The sequence below is a fragment of the Corapipo altera genome, unplaced genomic scaffold, assembly GCF_003945725.1.
Source record: "Corapipo altera isolate COAL_440 unplaced genomic scaffold, ASM394572v1 181b, whole genome shotgun sequence".
In the NCBI taxonomy this organism is placed as follows: domain Eukaryota; kingdom Metazoa; phylum Chordata; class Aves; order Passeriformes; family Pipridae; genus Corapipo; species Corapipo altera.
The window spans coordinates 118510-135121 of record NW_020884963.1 but is presented as its reverse complement, the minus strand read 5'-3'; the positions used below and the strand labels follow the sequence as shown (position 1 = coordinate 135121).

Here is a 16612-nt window from a genome sequence, read left to right as displayed (position 1 = left end):
CAGCTCTTCCCTGCTCCCTCTGCTCCCTGCCCCAGTGGGCTGCCCTGTTTACTTTCTGCTCCGTGGTAAATGGATGTCACTTCCTTCATTAAAATGCTGGTGCACAGCCAGATTCCCGTGCTCCGGAGCCGCAGCACACCCAGTGAGGGCACACGCCACCCAGTCCAGCTGTGTGCCACGCTCCTGGAGCGGGCTCCTGGCTCCACGCCTTGGGAGCTGCTGGGTCTGCCGAGATTCCTGACCCCCAGAGTCTGTTGGAGGCGTCTCTGAGGTGTTGAAGGGGGTCTGAGGATGGATTATTACTGGAGGGCACAGGCTGCACTTCCAGCCTGGCACTCTGTGCATCCAGCAGGGAAGGTGTAGCCGGCACATGGACATGGAGTGCCGGTGTCTGGCTGTTGGAAGCAGCCGGTGGATGTGAGTGTGTGGGGGCTGTTCCAGGGCAGCCCCGATGTGCCCGACAGCACAGGCACTCCTGGATGCACAGAATCCTCAGCAAGGAGCCACAGGAACCCTGGACACCCCGTGGTGACTGTGCTCAGTGAGGACTGAGCTGGACACTCTGCCTGCACAGCTGGGCACGTTCTCACCCAGAAGGCTTTAGACTCACATCAAAGTTGCTGATCAGACTGGTGAGCAATCGTGCATTTGTCTTTGGAAGGATTATTGCTGTTGTATGCTTGGGTGGTTAGAGATGGGAAATGTCTGCAGACATCTGGAAGGCACAGAACAAAATGCAAAAATGTCTCCTCCTTCCAACCCCGAATCTCTGTGTCTCTCCCCCCTGCATACCCCTGTTTCTAGCTGTGATACAGTGCTGATGTTTAATTGCTCATTTTTTTCAAGGTGTGCATGCTGTCACCTTGGGCACAGGTGAACTACTGTCTTTACTCATATACACATTTTATTCTATCCCTACATAAAAATGCTCAATCCAGTTGTTATATCCAGCAAGTGACATGTACATTGGGACAGACAGCCAGGGCTGGTCCCATCTCTTCCTTTTCTCATGCTCTGTAGTGCTTGAGACACCATGTTGTACTCAGACTGGCAGCTCCTTCCCTTGTCCTTCCTGTGAATGGCTCATTTGCTGACTTTTCCAGCTGTCCCAACATATGGTTGCTCCCATTTATCATAATTCAGCTCTCTGTGCCTGGGACACAGGCTGATAAAAATAATGCTTCATGCATAAATGGCTTTTGAGCAGATTGTTGTATAGCTCTGTTATCAAGTAAAAACTAATTTTTGACCAAACTAGGTTATTAGTGAAACTAATTTTAGCAAGGGATTTCTTATCAGTGCAGGTTTACTGGAAAAAAAAAAAGTAGTAAATTGTAACAATGAGCAACTGTCCAATGCCACTAATGAGGCACCAAGGTGGTTAACTCATTAAATACTTCAACCATTTCAGAACAGCGTTCATGAAAGTGAGATCTGATTGATTTTGCATGGATTAATAATGAAAATAGTACTTTTAAAAGTGCATTATCGATACACAAATATTTTAAAGCCACGCTGCCTTTTTCTGGCCTCCTGAACAGATTTCAGTGATCTTTGAGGAATGGCAGGAACTGCTGCTGTTGGGAACAGTGTGATCCCAGTCTGGGTGTGTTGCCTTGAAAGTGGTGTCTTACCAATGAACGTGGCTTTGCTGTTGTGGGGCCACACAGTGGATGCCAGGCTGGACAGGTGGTGTTGTGGAACACCTCTAGTTGATCACAGCAGGTTCTGAAGGCAGTAAGGAGGTAGCAAGGAGGATGGTCTGTCGATGAGTGAGGTGGAAAGAGGAGCTTGATGGCTCAGGGAGTTGATGGAAAAGCAGCTCATTGTGGTGAGCAGAGTCTTCTCTAAATTAGGAGGTGTGAGGCAGCTCTTGGGGCTGATGAGCAAACACCACTGGAAGATGCTGTCTTGCATCTCCCTCCCTTTTTGGCACCCTGCTCCATCTGCAGGAGCCTCAAGGGTCATCAGCCCTGCTGTTCCAGCGGTTAAAGGCCTCTCAGGAGCAGAAGTACTTGTTCCTGTGGCTTCTCCTCATGTGGGAGTAAAATCAGCTGCTTCTGGGAGCTCAGTTCCTTTTGATCCCTTAAGTGTCTCATTGGTGCTACTGCATTTCAGCTGCTGAATTCCTGAGTGGTCAGGAAAAGAAGCCAGACCCAGTCCTCCAGAGCTTTATTATACAGAGCTGAAAACTCACTGATTCCAAGATGTTCCTTTTGCTTGTTCTACTCCCCTGTTGTTTGTACCCTTAGGAAAATTAAGGGAAGTTTTATATTCAAACATAAACCACAGTTTCCCTCTGCAGCCACAGCCTACCCTTTGATAAAATCCAAATAACTGCTGTGTGTAGGCAGTGATCTCTGATACTCCAGCTAGCAAGGTTATGGCAGTAATACTGCACATACAGTGAGAACCTGAGTTCAAACACTTTTTTTAATGAAGATGGAAAGCATAAGAATCCAGGCCTGCATTAGGAACCCTGTCTTCAGCTGTGTATGGGAGGAAAACTTTGACATCACTGGTATTGCCTCCAGAATTAAATCATGCTTGCAAATTTATACAGAACTCATGGTGTTGTATAGAATGTGTTAATGAACAGGTGATGAAATGGATGTCACCCTTCTCTTTAAATTCAATGAAGAGAATAATGGCATCCACAGCTTCATACCGGAAAAATAAATAAATAAATAAAGTTTAAAAAGCAGTCCAGCAGAGCATGAAGGAGTGCTGGCACTGCTTTGCTCACAGAACATGGCAAGCAACTCCCTGCCAATATTTATTGGATTTCTTCTGGCCTCTCTTAAAGCAGCTCAAGAAAGGAGATAAAACAGTCCCCCTTCCCAAGGTGATGATTGCATGTGGGTGGATGTGTTTGCAAGTCCGGGATAGACTCTTTGATCTTGTGTCTCCACCCTTGATGAAACTCCTTCTCCCTTTGCTCTGGCAGATGCTCCAAGTGCAACATGCAGTTAGGATTTAGGGCAGGTAGGTTTTGGCTGCCAGAAGTCACTGTTGGGTGACTTCCAGTTTGCCAAACCCACGCTCGGCTCCGTGGGTGGAACAGTTGTTTCTGTGGCTCCCATTTGCCCGTATGAGCATCTTGTCCAGGAATAATGTGGGATCAGTAGTGCCTGTCCTGTCAGTCCTGCCAGTAAATCAACATCTTTTATTCAAGATATTCCTTGAGGATTCCTGAAATCCATGATGTCATTAACATTTCCAAGCTGTCACGTTGATATTAGTCAGGTTACTGTTAAGTGTTTACCCAGCCCTTTCCACTGGGCATTTCTGTTACACCTCAGTGTAGCTGTGGAGTCCTTGGGTGCAGAAGAGGTGTTGATCTGCAGAGCACAGACAGGCTTTGCACAGGGCTGGGCTTTCCAGTTCTGGCCCTCAGACTCTGCCACATCTGTAACAACTACCCAGGGAAATGAGCAGTTCCTGGATGGTGCTCACCAGGTACCTCTGAATGGGTAAGAAAATAAATCGGGGAGTAATTTGGCTGTAGAGTTACCAAGGAAACTGCCATCCTGAAATTTCATTGTGAAATTCCGCTTACCAAGTGCTCTCCCAGTGGCAGCGCTTGTTTCCTCAGGTCTGAAGCTGATCCTGTACAGAACAAAGGAAAAATCCCTCTTGGAGCAGCTGCTGAGTCTTACCTGTATTTCTTGTTGTTGCACAGAGATGTGCCCTCCTTCAAGAAAGGAGATACCTTTGGAAAAATGTTCCAGATCAGAGGACAGACAGTCCTGGTTATTAGTTGTCTGTGGACATTTCCCTTCCATGCTCCTGAAGTTGAGCAGGATTAAGGTTCTTCTAAAGAAATGTCTGAGCCTTTTTGTTGGCCTTTTAATTTGCTGGCAGTCACAGAGCTACAACCCCAGCTGAATGCTGAGCTCTGTCTTGCTTTATCCCAGCTTGTTCACTGCCTTGTGTTTTTCTTCCCAATGTTTGACATGTTGCAATGTTCCAGAGTGAATTAGTAGGCTGTCTTCTTTTAGGAACACAGTTTTTGGGGGCAGGCAGTAGCATTTGTGTATTCTGTTATCGTGGGTGGCCTTCAGCTTGCAGGGGTCCTTGAAACAGGAAGGGAGCTTAACTTTGGACACAGTTTTCCTCTGCTGTGGAGGTTGTGAAGGTTTGTTTGGCTGTGCAGCTCTAATGTTGTTTAGATTTGCAATTCCCAGGAACAAATTAAACCTCTGAAGAGCACAATTTAAACTAGAATTTCCGTATTTTTGCAATATAAAGGCTGTGTTAACTCCTCAGTGGCACTGAGAGCTTGAAAATTAATGTGCAGAGAGAAAAAGGGTAATTGTTGCTTTTATCTCTGCCATCTAAAGTACGTGTTTGATTGCAGTGCAGAGGTGATACACATGAGTGATAGGTTATTCCCTCCACATGTTTATTGGGATCTGGTTGCCAGCCTAAGTGCACTTTACACTATTTATTGAGATCTGGTTGCCAGCCTGAGTGCAGTTTGCAGTGCAGGATGTGCACATCAGTTACACCAGGAATGTATCCTGTCGTGAACGTGGAGATTTTCCCTGAAACGTTGCAATGTGCTGATCCTGCAGGGAGGGCTCTGGGCTGAGCTCACACTGTGGGATTTGAAAGGCTGTGTCTGGGACAGCAGGAACTCTGACCAGCCAAATTCAGCGAGATGTTTGAAAGGATTAAAGATGCCACTAAAGCTGCAGATACTGGAACAGCACCAGACTGCAAAAGCTTCCCAATTCAACTACATCAGCCCAAAAGATTTAACAAAAGAAAAAGAACAGAACAGTGTGTTGGTATATTATAGCAAATAACCTTTAGGATTCATACCAGCCCTGTTCCCTTGGGAATCTGGAGTTTCACACTGGCAATACTGACAGAGGGGAAGGGAGTGAATTGGCTGTGTAGCTTAGAGATGTTTGATTTCCAGAAGTTTATAAAACTGAGCAGCTGTCAGTGATGGACCTGATTTTTAAAGACTCAGAAGAAACATAGTCCAGGAACTCCTGTGTGAGAGCAGAAATGCAGAGGAGGCAATTTGTATTCTGCCTACCCATGAGCGATGACACATGGTGTGTGCTCCAGAAACTGAATGCCCAGATGAATTCAGATTTCTTTGTAAACTCCCAAAAGCAAGTTTATAGCAGTGTATTTTTGGAATACTGCTGCATAGGTGGTCCTGGGAGACTTCAAAACTGAGCCTTTTGGCTGGACTGTTAGGATTTTAGGTAAGTGTACGTGTGTGTTTATATGTGCGTGTATATATATATATCATTTAACTTGAAAAAAAATAAACAAGTGATTGTGTGTCTCAGATACAGTTGTTTTCCCAAGCAAGTTACTGGAAGCCAGTATTTGATTTTTCTTACATTACTGGTATTGACTTGCTGTGTGATGATTTAGCCTCGTGATGCTGTAAATTCAGCTGAGAACAGCACTATGTGAAATCAGTGGCTCCATTGCCCTTGCTTTAATTTTATCTTTTTAGATATTGTAGCTGTAAATCTGTAGAGGGATTTAGGATGAAGCTGAAGAATAACCATCCATGATTTTATTTAACTACCCTATGCCACATAATTCCAGCTTCTGTTTTCTTTTCCTGATGCACAAACCCCAAGGTATTCCAGCTTATGTGAAACAGAGACAGCCTGTTGCAGCAAACTCAGAATCTCCTGCAGCCAAGTGGAACGTAAAATTTATCTTATCTTCACATGAAATTCTAGTAATAACTGTCCTGGACTGTATTTTGCCTTCCCACCAAAGGCACATCGTGCTGGACTGGGCATGTGGGTTTTGCAGAAGAAGGATCATCATTAACTAAGACACTGTTAGCAACGAACGATGGTGGGCAGTGTAACTGCAGTTCAGACCGTGTCCCGTGTCATTCCTAACCTGTTTTTCCCCCTCGCAGTTACTATGTGGGCGAGCTGCTGTAACTGGTTCTGTCTGGACGGCTCAGCCGAGGAGATGCAGCCGCAGCCGCCGCCAGCCCGAGCCCAGGCCTATTCCAACCCCGGCTACAGCTCCTTCCCCTCTCCCACGGCTCCCGAGCAGAGCTGCAAAGCCTGCGGGCTGCACTTCGACAGCTCGGCCAGCAAGGTGAGTGCTGGCAGCGTTCAGCTGCTTCCCTGAACCGCTCGGGAGGGAAACAAACGCTCCTTAGAGGCCTCTGCTCTGAGGACATTCCATGTGGGAAAAGACTTCTGGGTCTTCAGTCATTCTTTCACAATGAGGCATCCTTAATGCTTAACCTTCTGTAGGCTTGGCTTTGCCGGGCCTGAAAGAAGAAAGGCAAGATGCTGATAATCACTTTAAAGGAGCATTAGCTTAAACATGATTTATTGTTATTTAAAAACACCAATGTCCTTTGAAAAAGAAATACCTACGTTCTCTCAAGAAGTTTAGTAATGTTTCTGCTTTCATCTGCTCCAGCTAAAAAGCCAGGGAAGTTTATTATGGGTGTGTGTAGAATTGCTGAAGCAAAAAAAAAACCCCAAATCCAACCCCAAATTTATATTATCTTGTTTGTGAACTCCATTTGTGAGTATACAGATGCCAAAATAATTGCTGCCACGAGACTTTTAGTTCGACAGCAAATCCTGCCTGGATTTGCATTGTTTGGGCATGGTGGGTCCTATAATGCTGCTTGAAAATGTTTTAGGGAGGAGAGTTGTTCTGCATCCACATTCTGTGGATCTGTAGCATGTTACTGAACTTAAGAATGTGAGAATGCACAACTAATAGTGAATTTTTGGCCACAGCCCTTTTAGGTTAGATGGGAAAGTTCATAACCTGGTTTTCCTTGCACCTTTTTATTCATGCACGAGGATACATGTGGGAAATGGTAAGATTTGGCAGGGCTGTTGCTTTCCTCTCACAGAACAGGGATATTGATGCATTTTTGCACTGAGAAGTGTTGTTGCTCCAGAAATCACTGGAAATTCAAACTTTGGTAATATTCTGGGGGGTTGGGCATACATGGTGATACATTTGGGGTATGTAGGCATGCTTAGACTTTTCCTGGTGCTGGGGCAGCTGGAATGGTGCTGTCCCTGCACGAGACTCTGTAGTGTTGTGTTCAGCATTGCCCTCATCGATGTGATGTGTCCTCACAAATACTTGTGGCAAGAGTTATCCTGGATCCAGTGCCTGCTGTTCTGCATGATAGCAGTGAAAGCTTGAATGTTGGCACTTGGTGTTCTCCTGCACACAGAGAAGAGCCAAGGGAACCAGAGCCCCATCCTGGTGTCTCTGGGAGATGGGCTGTCAGAGCAAACACCCAGGAACAGCTTCCATCCTGGACATGGCCTGACCTTTTAGGAGCAGGCTTTGATTTATAACAACACTTTAATCATTCTGAAGAGCCTCCAATAACTGCCCTCGTAGTCAGAGTTCAGCACATATGTCAAAGCTGTAAAAGCTGCTGGAAGCTGAGCTGTGCCCCACATGTGCCTGTTTGAACACTTGGTGCTCAGGTACAGGCTGGGGAGTGTTTCTGTCTGCAGATGAAGCCTAGTGCTGAACTGATAAGCCAGAGACATGCCTGGCTTTATTTTGACTTCTCAAATGTATCATTTGATAACCAAGGCAGGCTGTCATTACTGTTGATGGCCTGCAAGGAACACTTTGGATAATGCAGCCCTTGTGCTGGGCTTGCTTATGTGACACCTAAAGATGGGAGTGCTCCAGCAGGGCTTTTCTGGCTGGAAGGTCCTTGGCAATGCAGAAGTTCCCTTTGGAGCAGGTTTGGCAATCTGCAAGGTGTGGGGAGGCTTCCCCCTGCCAGAGAAAAGTGGGGTTGTTTGGGGTTTTTGGGTTACTTTGTGGGGGTTTTATTGCTGGGTTTTTTTGGTTTTGCTTAGGGTTTTTTCATCTCAGTTCTGATTTCTGCCAGAACTGATTTCTGCCCCCCAGATGGGCAGTTGAGAGAAGGCAAGTTGTCAATGAGGTTATTTTCCACTTCTCTGCCTTTGTGAAGTGTTTGTTCCCCTGCCCTAGACACACACAAGCTGTTCCTGTCTGTGCCCTGAAAACTTCCCGAGAAACAGGATTGCTCCTGCAATCACAGGGTCAGAAAAAATTACATATCAATGGCTTTTATAATGACCAAGTTAAGGAAAACTTCTCAAAATTGGGTGTTTTGTGGGAATTGCCCTTCCTGCCTTGCTTTGTGATTGATGAAAGTCACTTTTCCTTGGCAGGCCCCCAAACAGGCTTCTTGAGATGAGGTTTCAAGTTTGCATGACCAGAGATTCTCTCTGTGGTAGAAATTTTCATGTCTTAAAGTGCTTGGGCAGGAAATGTGGATTCTTTCCACTAAGTGTCACTGAAAGTGTATTCCAGGGTCTAAATGAGAGGCCTGTTGGTGTTAATTGTAAGGGTGTGTGGGGAGCCAGGGGGCTGCCAGGGGATCAGGAGGAGCTTTTGTAAGCAAGTAGGGTATTTACACCCTGTAAAACATGAGAAACATCTGCTCTCTTTGAACTGTGTAGTTAGAGATGTTCTTTAATCACTAGAACCTATTATAAAACAATTTTTTGGTTTTTTGTCCTTGAGTTTGCATTTGTTGCTTCTCCAACTCCACGTGTGTTCTTTTCCTTGCACAAAGGGAGGATCAGGATGTCAGGATCTCGTAGAGGTGCTTGGCTTCTCTGAGACTCTGAATCACCTTCATTAACCAGCACTGAAACCACTTCTTTCTTCCCTCAGGGCTTTTTAAAAGGCACGTAATGTGGCTGTTCTGCTGCTATTCCTATTGGAAAATGTAGAATTTGCCTTTCCAAAGTGTTGAACAGTCAAGTTTCTGCAGAAGTCAACACGGACTGTGAGTGCTTGGAACTTCTGAAAATCGAGCCCTGAGTGACAAGATCAGAACAGTAACAAATATAAACATTAAACAACAGAATTTAATCTGTAAAGTTTTTAAATGTCTGGGGCCTAATATTTCCAAAACTTCCAACACTTTCTGTCTAGCACTAACTGGCACACAGTGGGTGTATTATTTTCAAAATAAGCTATTTTTGTTGTTTAAATAAATGCTGAGTTCTTTGATGTCTGTCAGACACTGTAAGCTTTGCTGTTCCCTTTCCCTCTTATGGTGAAAGAAAGATTCATTTAGTGATTGCAGCAAATTGGAGGGGAAAAAAGGGGGGTGGTGGGGAGGGAGGTCATTTATAGCAAGTATTACATTTATGAAAGAGAGAAATGTTTTTTTAAGTAGTTCCCTCCAATGCTGGAGCTTTCTAAATGCACAGAGCAATATGCACAAATAGCTGGAATCCTCCTGCAAGACAGAGATTCCCTTAGAGAGATGTCCTGATTTCCTCTGGCTCAAACTGAGTGAGCAGGTGTGGAAAACTCCTGCCATGTGAGGGAACTGACTGGGAATGTAACGCTCCGTTCTGGGGAAATGGGGTGTGAGTGGGGCTTCTCCAGGAACCGTGAGGAAGGCAGAGATCTGCTCAGGGATCAGTCCTTTTCCTCATTTAGGAACACGGGGAAGAGACTTGGCACTTTTCCCTAAATCCCAAGGATTTTATTGTGCTTTCACAGAGGCTGCTGCTCCCTTTGGCTTCCGGACGGGAGGTCACCGTGTCCCACTGGCACAGGATGGGTTTGATTCCTTTCCCCTCTCTTTACCAGCACATCTGCTTGGACTGTAAGAAGAATTTTTGCACATCCTGCTCCAACCAGCCCGAGGGGGGGCCCCTGCTCTGCCACCTCTGCCAGCGCTTCCGAGCCACGGCCTTCCAGCGGGAAGAGCTGATAAAGATGAAGGTGAAGGACCTGCGAGACTACTTGGCCCTCCATGAGATCTCCACGGAGTTTTGTCGTGAAAAGGAGGACCTGGTGTTTCTGATCCTTGGCCAGCAGCCTGTAATTAGCCAGGAGGATCAGATAAGAACAAACACATTTAATACCAGAGCCTCTGGACAGCAAGACTTTGTGAGTCACCCCCCAGCCAGCCTGTCCTCTTCTACCTCACTCGAGGAGTCTTCGGTGTCTACAGAGCCCATCTCAAGTTCAGTAGCTCAGGAGCACCAACAGGTACAGTCTCTGGCCAGAACCATCCTTTGCAAACTCGTTCATCTCTGGTTTTGGATTAACTCCTAAGATGTTGCCTGTAGCTTTGCTGTGTAAAGCTGTGACTTGCTGTCACTAATTTTGATGTGCCGTTCATTAGTGGATTTTAATTTGGTGGGCAGTGCTGAGTATGTCAAGCATTCACTCTCAGAGCAACAGCACTGGTTTGGGATGGGTTTTCTCTGGCCCACACTTTCATTGCCACAAGATGCTCCTGTGACTGGTCCTTTGGGGCTGAGAACTCCTGACAACCATATGCAGGTGTAATGAAATGGTTGATATTGTTCTTTAATTCCTGTGCCACACAGCAGGCACAGTCTAAAGCACTTTGGGAGCTGGAACTGATGAGAAAGATGATAGATAGGAAGTGGGTGAGGTTTTTGGTGTCTCCTGCACTCAGATCAATAGAAAACAAACGAAACAAACCCTGAGTCTGTCTCCAAGTCTTCGGTTTATGATGAACCTGCAGTTCTGACAAACCTCGTCAGGGGCATTTGAGCTTAATTATTTTTTATTGACCTTGCTTTGTTTGTCTTTCTGCTTTCTGCTGTGGGAAGTTTACTCAGTGTTTGACATCTGCTCCTTGTCCTATTACGAAGTTAATAGGTGTATTTAGTTCCCTGAAAATGTGTGTACCTTCTGCTTCCTCAGCAGATAAATCTAGTTCAAAGGAGGGGTTTTCCTGGGAGAACGTTTTTTTACAAATCATTAAAAGGCATTTTAATTCCCTGGTTTTCTGGATATTGCCATTCCAGTTTTTACCAGCTCTGTTTTCCCTGACTGCCCCGTGATACATTTCAGCTTCTTGTCTCTACTTGCATGACATCCTGCTGCAGCTCGGGCTCTTTGATGGTTATTGTTCCTCTTGTGCTCTGTAAATATTAACAAGTCCCCACCTGGATAAGTAGGATGGTAACATTACAGTCTCTTTGTCAGTAGGAAACCAGAGGGGAAGGGTGGCTGCTGAGGCTGAGTCAGATACAATTACACTGCTCGTTTTATGGAGAGCCCAGAGCAGCTGCTCAGCTTTTTTCCTCCAGCTCTGTGGCTGCTGGTCCTTCACTCAGAGTCTCCTGTTTGCCCGCTCCAGAACCCACCTGAGGAGGGGTTTGTCTGGTTACTGTGAAGATCTGGAGACTGAGCTGTGTTAGAGGGTTGTACAGAGCCTTGCACTGAGAGCTCATGTGCTGTCAGAGCTCTGACATCACATCAGTGTGACACTCAGGGAAGGATTGCATATACACACATATATATATACACATGTATAAATTTGGTCTCCTCCTGATCCAGCCTTACAAGAGCATCATGTGGGATTTTACTGCACAGGTTCTGTACTGAGGCTTTAAAGGTTCAGAGGCTGCACTTCAGTTTCAGAAAGTTTTGTTTGTGTGAGTGCTGCACAGGGAATACTCTGTGAGTGTGCCTGGCTTGTACCTTGTGCTGCACTCGTCCTTCCAGTGGCCAGGGATTGCAGGGACACTGCACTGGAGCTGATTTCCCTCTGGACACCCACAGACACACCGTTGGTGAAACCTTTATCTCCTCTTGTAGGCAAATGGTCACGTGCCTCCGAGCCCAGTCGGTGTGACAGCAGTTGAGGATGCAGCAGAGGAAGCACCAGCAGAGGAGGAGACACAGGTTTGTGTGTCCTGGAACTGGATGACAAGGAATACCGGGTTTCCTAGGCTGTATTTGCTACCACAGAGATGGGTGGCTGAACAGTAACTGAGACTGACCACGGGCAGACCCAACCAACCCCCTCCTGTGGCAGCACCTTGTCCTACACGTAGAGAAGGAACTGGTGTCACTTGGACACCAATAATAGAAATTATTTCTGTCTTAAGACTTGTGTTTCTGACGGAGGAATTCAGAGTAACCAGTTATGTCCATCCAAACATGAATTCCTGCTCATGCAGATATTGAAAGTTGATTCAAATTGTGGGTTCAGGTGTTGAGGACAAGAATCATTCCCCCTTTGCTCCCTTCCAGTCTACTGACTCTGAAGATAACCTGGTGCTGGGGAGAAAGGCTTCTCTCTCCGACCTGAGGAGCGTCGGGGACATCAACGCGCTCTCCGTGCGGCAGCTGAAGGAAATCCTCGCCCGCAACTTCGTCACCTACAAAGGCTGCTGTGAAAAGTGGGAGCTCATGGAGAGGGTGACCCGTCTCTACAGAGAGAAAGACCCTCGGCATCTAGGTGAGAAACTTAGCAAATGTGTGCCTGTTTTCCTGGTTTTCCCTTTTTTGTAACAGTTGTAGAAGGAAATAGAACTTGCCTTATATTTCTGTTTCGTGCAAGTGAGGAGGGAGTTTTACACACATTAGAGTGAAAGTAGCTGAACTCTGCTCACCACTACTCGTAGTTATTTGAGGAGAGCCTCCTGGTAGCTTTGGAGAGTCACTGCCCTGTGGCAGCAACATGAGAGCTGTGCACCCTTCACCTCAGATGGTGTGTGGCTGTGGCAGATCCCACCGGGCACTGCCTCAGCCACAGAGCAGCTGCCGTGTGCCTGGGCTGAGCTCTTCCCTCTGGACTCATGGTAACTGGGAATGTGATCAGGGAAGTGCCCTGCCCAGGCAGGAAACCACCACCAGAAAGCAACTGGGAAATTCAGAGCATGAGCTCAGGACAGGCTGCACAGCTGGGGTTTGACTCTGTCTTATGTCAAGAACGTTCCTGCTGCACACGCTGGGCCTGCTCAGGGAGAGGTGAGGGGATAGGGGGGCACAGAGAATGTACCTGGCTTGACTTTCAGGTGCACTTTCAGTTTGCACTTCCAGGGCATTACTTAAAAACCACAGACTTGTACATTATTTACAAGAGAAACTTATTTTAACACTGATTTCACAGGTTTGTTTCTCAGTGCTGTCCACACTACTGTTGTTTCCTTTAACACATCTCTTTAAGCATTGTCCTCTATAAATGATACAAGATTTAAGACACCTGCTTTGGGTTTGTATTTTTGTATCTTGTGCTTTTAATAGAGTTTATCCTTCTCTCTTAATCACAGTTGCCTCTGTGTGTGTCCCAGCAATGCTGGTGCTTGTGTAACACCAAAGAAACTGGCACGAGGGGCTGCTGCAGGTGCAGCACTAGGGAGCCAAACTCTGCACACATTCCAGGGCTGTCTTAAACATGTCTTGAGACATGCCTTTGGAGTGCTGCTTATCTCTGGGAAGCCTTAAGTGTTGTGTAAGCTCAGGATAGGAGACAGTTTTTTGCCAGCTGTTGAACCTGTCGTGCTCAGAGCCCAGCCTGAGCCTCTCGTGGGGATCAGCAGAAAGCAGTTTTGGTTTAGCAACTCCCCCAGGGCTTTCAGCCCCTGCCTGGTAACGTTTCTGTCCCAGCTGGTTCTCACCAAACCACTTTCTCTTCTTCTGTTGCAGTTTCTGACATGGACGATCAAACTGGTAAGTGACATCCTTAATCCTGGATTTGTTGAGGTGGGAAGAACCCTCTGAGATCAAGTCCAGCTGTTTCCCCAGCACTGCCAAGGCCACCACTGACCATGTCCCCAGGTGCCACATCCACGTGGCTTTTAAATCCCCCCAGGGTTCTTTATTCCACCACTGCCCTGAGCAGCCTCTTCCAGTGCTTGACAACCCTTTTGGGACAGAATTTTTTCCCAATATCCAATCTAAACCCCCCCTGGCACAACTTGAGGCCATTTCCTCTTCTCCTATCGGTTACTTGGGAAGGGAGACCCACGTTGCTTCACTGGCCTCATTGCTGAGAATCTCAGTGGTGTTTGTTTTCATCACACACAAATTACTGTGGAAAAGCCAAAACTTCTGGTGGAGCAGAAACAGACACAAGGGGGGTTCCTTTGCAGCCCTTCCATGTACAGGAGTCCATTAGGGAACCCTTCATAGAGCCCACTGGGCTCACACAAACCCAACACACCTCCCTTTGTGTCACCAACCCTTGGTCTCCTGTCCCCTCAGGTGGTGCTGGGCAGCCCAGCGCCGAGGACAACCTGTGCAGGATCTGCATGGATGCTCCCATTGACTGTGTCCTGCTGGAATGTGGGCACATGGTGACGTGCACCAAGTGCGGGAAGCGGATGAGCGAGTGCCCCATCTGCCGGCAGTATGTCATCAGGGCCGTGCACGTCTTCAGGACATAACTGGGGGCAGGGCTGGCCATGCCCTAAAGCCTCCTCTGCCGGGAGAGAAACGGTCCACATCCTACAAATAGTTACAAACAGACCCCGCTGGAAGGGAGGGAAGGAGGAAGCCTTGGGGAAAACTGTCCTGCTCAAGCCACGCCTGACTCTGCTCTTCCCACCATCGTGCTTTACACCACAGTGCCTGCACTCCCTGGAGCTCAGTGCCAGCAATCATGAACCACCCACATCCTGGGATGACTCGATCCTCTCTGCTGAGGACAGATGGATGCTCGGCTTTCCACCACAAAGATCAGCTCCAGAGGCTTTGTATTTTCCTCTGAATAATAAAAGTGAACTGGGGTCTCAAAAAGTGTCCTTTGTTTTGCTGCTCGGGCTACACCCAGCAACAACTTGGTTTTCGAAGATTAAAATGTCACTGTGCTTGTTAATTTTACTTTTATTTTTAATTTAATGTAAAACCATGTTATGCTTGCAGGACAGGCAGACTGCCTCCGCTTTCCCTAATTCCAGCCTCGTGCAATTGTGGAATAACATATCATTTCATATGAAGGTTGCCTTTGTATTATTGAGAACTGCTGGGAGGGAGGCTCTGTGAGCATCCAGCCTGGCCCTGCGTGGTGGCTTTTGTTTGTGCCACGGGGAGGGAGGTGTCTGGTTTGATTGTTGTTGACTGCTTTGACTCCACAGACTTCCCAGCACAAACTGAACTGCCTTCACTTGCTGAAGGAGCTACAGATCCAAGGCTTTGAGTCTTCCCCAGGGTTTAGTGAGGGAACCACTCAGCTGGAGAGCAGTGAGGACTCCAGTGCTGCACAATCATTATTTAAGTACAGGTGACTTTTTCTTTTCAGAAGGGAATCATGGAAGAAAGCCATGAGCAATCACCACTGCAGATCAGCTTCCCCCCCTCCTCCTGGGCTGTTTTACAGTTCTGTTCCCTTCAGGCTGTTTATTAAAAGCCATTTATTTTGTACTTTCTGCTGGTGAGGGTGGGGAGGAGGGTCCCTGGTCTGATCCCTCACAGCTCTCCTGGGCAGCGTGTGCAGGTGGAAGAACTTGCCAGAGATGATTGTAACTGGTGTATTTTCCCCTCAGTGTGTTTGGCTGCTGCACAGCCAAGCTTCAGACTCTTCATGCCTTAAGTTTCCATCACTGTGGGATTGTGCTCTCATTCCAAGGAACCTGTGAAGCTGGGAACCTCCTGCTGCAGGGTTTTGCTGTCTGGCTCTGGGGAGAGGTGATCACTCCACGTCCAAACTGAGCTCCTGCCTGGCTGCCAGCAGGGACCAGCACCAATCCCAGTGTCCCCTCTCAGCTCCTGGAGCACTGGAAGGGCAGTTGCAGGAATAGCACCAAAGCTCCTCGTGCAGTAAGTGATAACAATGTCAACAGCAAATGAAACTGTGTATTTTTACCAGGGGCTGGTGCATGAGTAGTAGTTCAGCTGCAGGGAGTGGAGGGTCTGTGCTCTGCTGGAGCCAGGAAAGCACCTGAGGAGGAATCTGTGGCTCAGGAGGCAGCAGAACCCCTGCAGTGTTGAGGGGGTCTCAGAACTCCACCAAAAGGCAGCAGCTGCTGCAGTTTACTGAACTAAACACTGAGTTTTACCTCTTTGCCTGGTCAGGTTGTTCTTTAATCTTTAGCTTAAGGTTTAACAGGTTCCAGGACGAGAAGGAACTGGTACAATTCCGTGCATCATGTTAAAAAGAAAGGTAAGCAGTGACTGTGTTTACTCTTGGGGAGGGCACAGGGACCTCCAGGAGGTACAGGAATACACAAAGTGCTGAATTTAGTAAATTCACTGTGAAAATTCATGTTGTCATATTTTTCAATAAACTCAGGGCTGGGGGAATTTAGCAGGAAGAAGATTACTCCCCTATGGACAGATGTGCTTTTCCTTGTAGAGGGTAGGCTTACTTTCTACAGCACATAAATCAAGTTGCAGATCAATGCCTGAAATTTTAGGGATGAGAAGATACACCCAGTGACTCCAGAACTGCTTTCTGAAGGGAGGACTCCTTGTAAAAATGGGTTCTCTACTTATGGATACGTGTGACTTGTTTTTAAAGGAAATTCAAAATCTGGAGGAAACTGATTAATGATGGAATATAATGTTCTGAAGTGATAAAGTAAATGAAAATATTTATGTGCTTTATGTACACTGTACATTGTTTAAAGACTTTTAAAGTTAATATTCTACTTGGAAGGGCATGTTATTCTCTGTTAAATCCCCTTGGTACTATGATGGTTAAACTTACTAGTTTTGGTACGGAAGTTTGGTTTATAATTTTATAATAAAGTTGAAATGTGATTTAGTTAACCTTGTTTCTGACTCTGTTACAACAGGTGGGGAGAAAGCAGAGATCCTGCAGCTACTGCTGAACCTCAGCCAGAAATTGCTT

The 16612-nt window shown here is 46.6% G+C and overlaps 1 protein-coding gene across 2 annotated transcripts in view; it reads left to right on the top strand.

The window, feature by feature from the left end:
• RFFL (ring finger and FYVE like domain containing E3 ubiquitin protein ligase) overlaps positions 1–16530 on the top strand; it is a 24301-nt gene extending 7771 nt beyond the window's left edge. Inside the window, exons 1-7 of one of the 2 annotated variants that reach the window (XM_027664533.1) lie at positions 170–632; positions 5909–6096; positions 9640–10044; positions 11632–11718; positions 12070–12277; positions 13468–13491; positions 14026–16530. In XM_027664533.1, the coding sequence (XP_027520334.1) occupies positions 5914–6096; positions 9640–10044; positions 11632–11718; positions 12070–12277; positions 13468–13491; positions 14026–14207 (1089 nt within the window). In that variant the 5' untranslated portion in view covers positions 170–632; positions 5909–5913 and the 3' untranslated portion in view covers positions 14208–16530. Of the gene's footprint in view, positions 1–169; positions 633–5908; positions 6097–9639; positions 10045–11631; positions 11719–12069; positions 12278–13467; positions 13492–14025 lie in introns of those variants that run through there. The other variant, XM_027664532.1, reaches the window with a different exon arrangement.
• Positions 16531–16612: the final 82 nt, after the last annotated feature.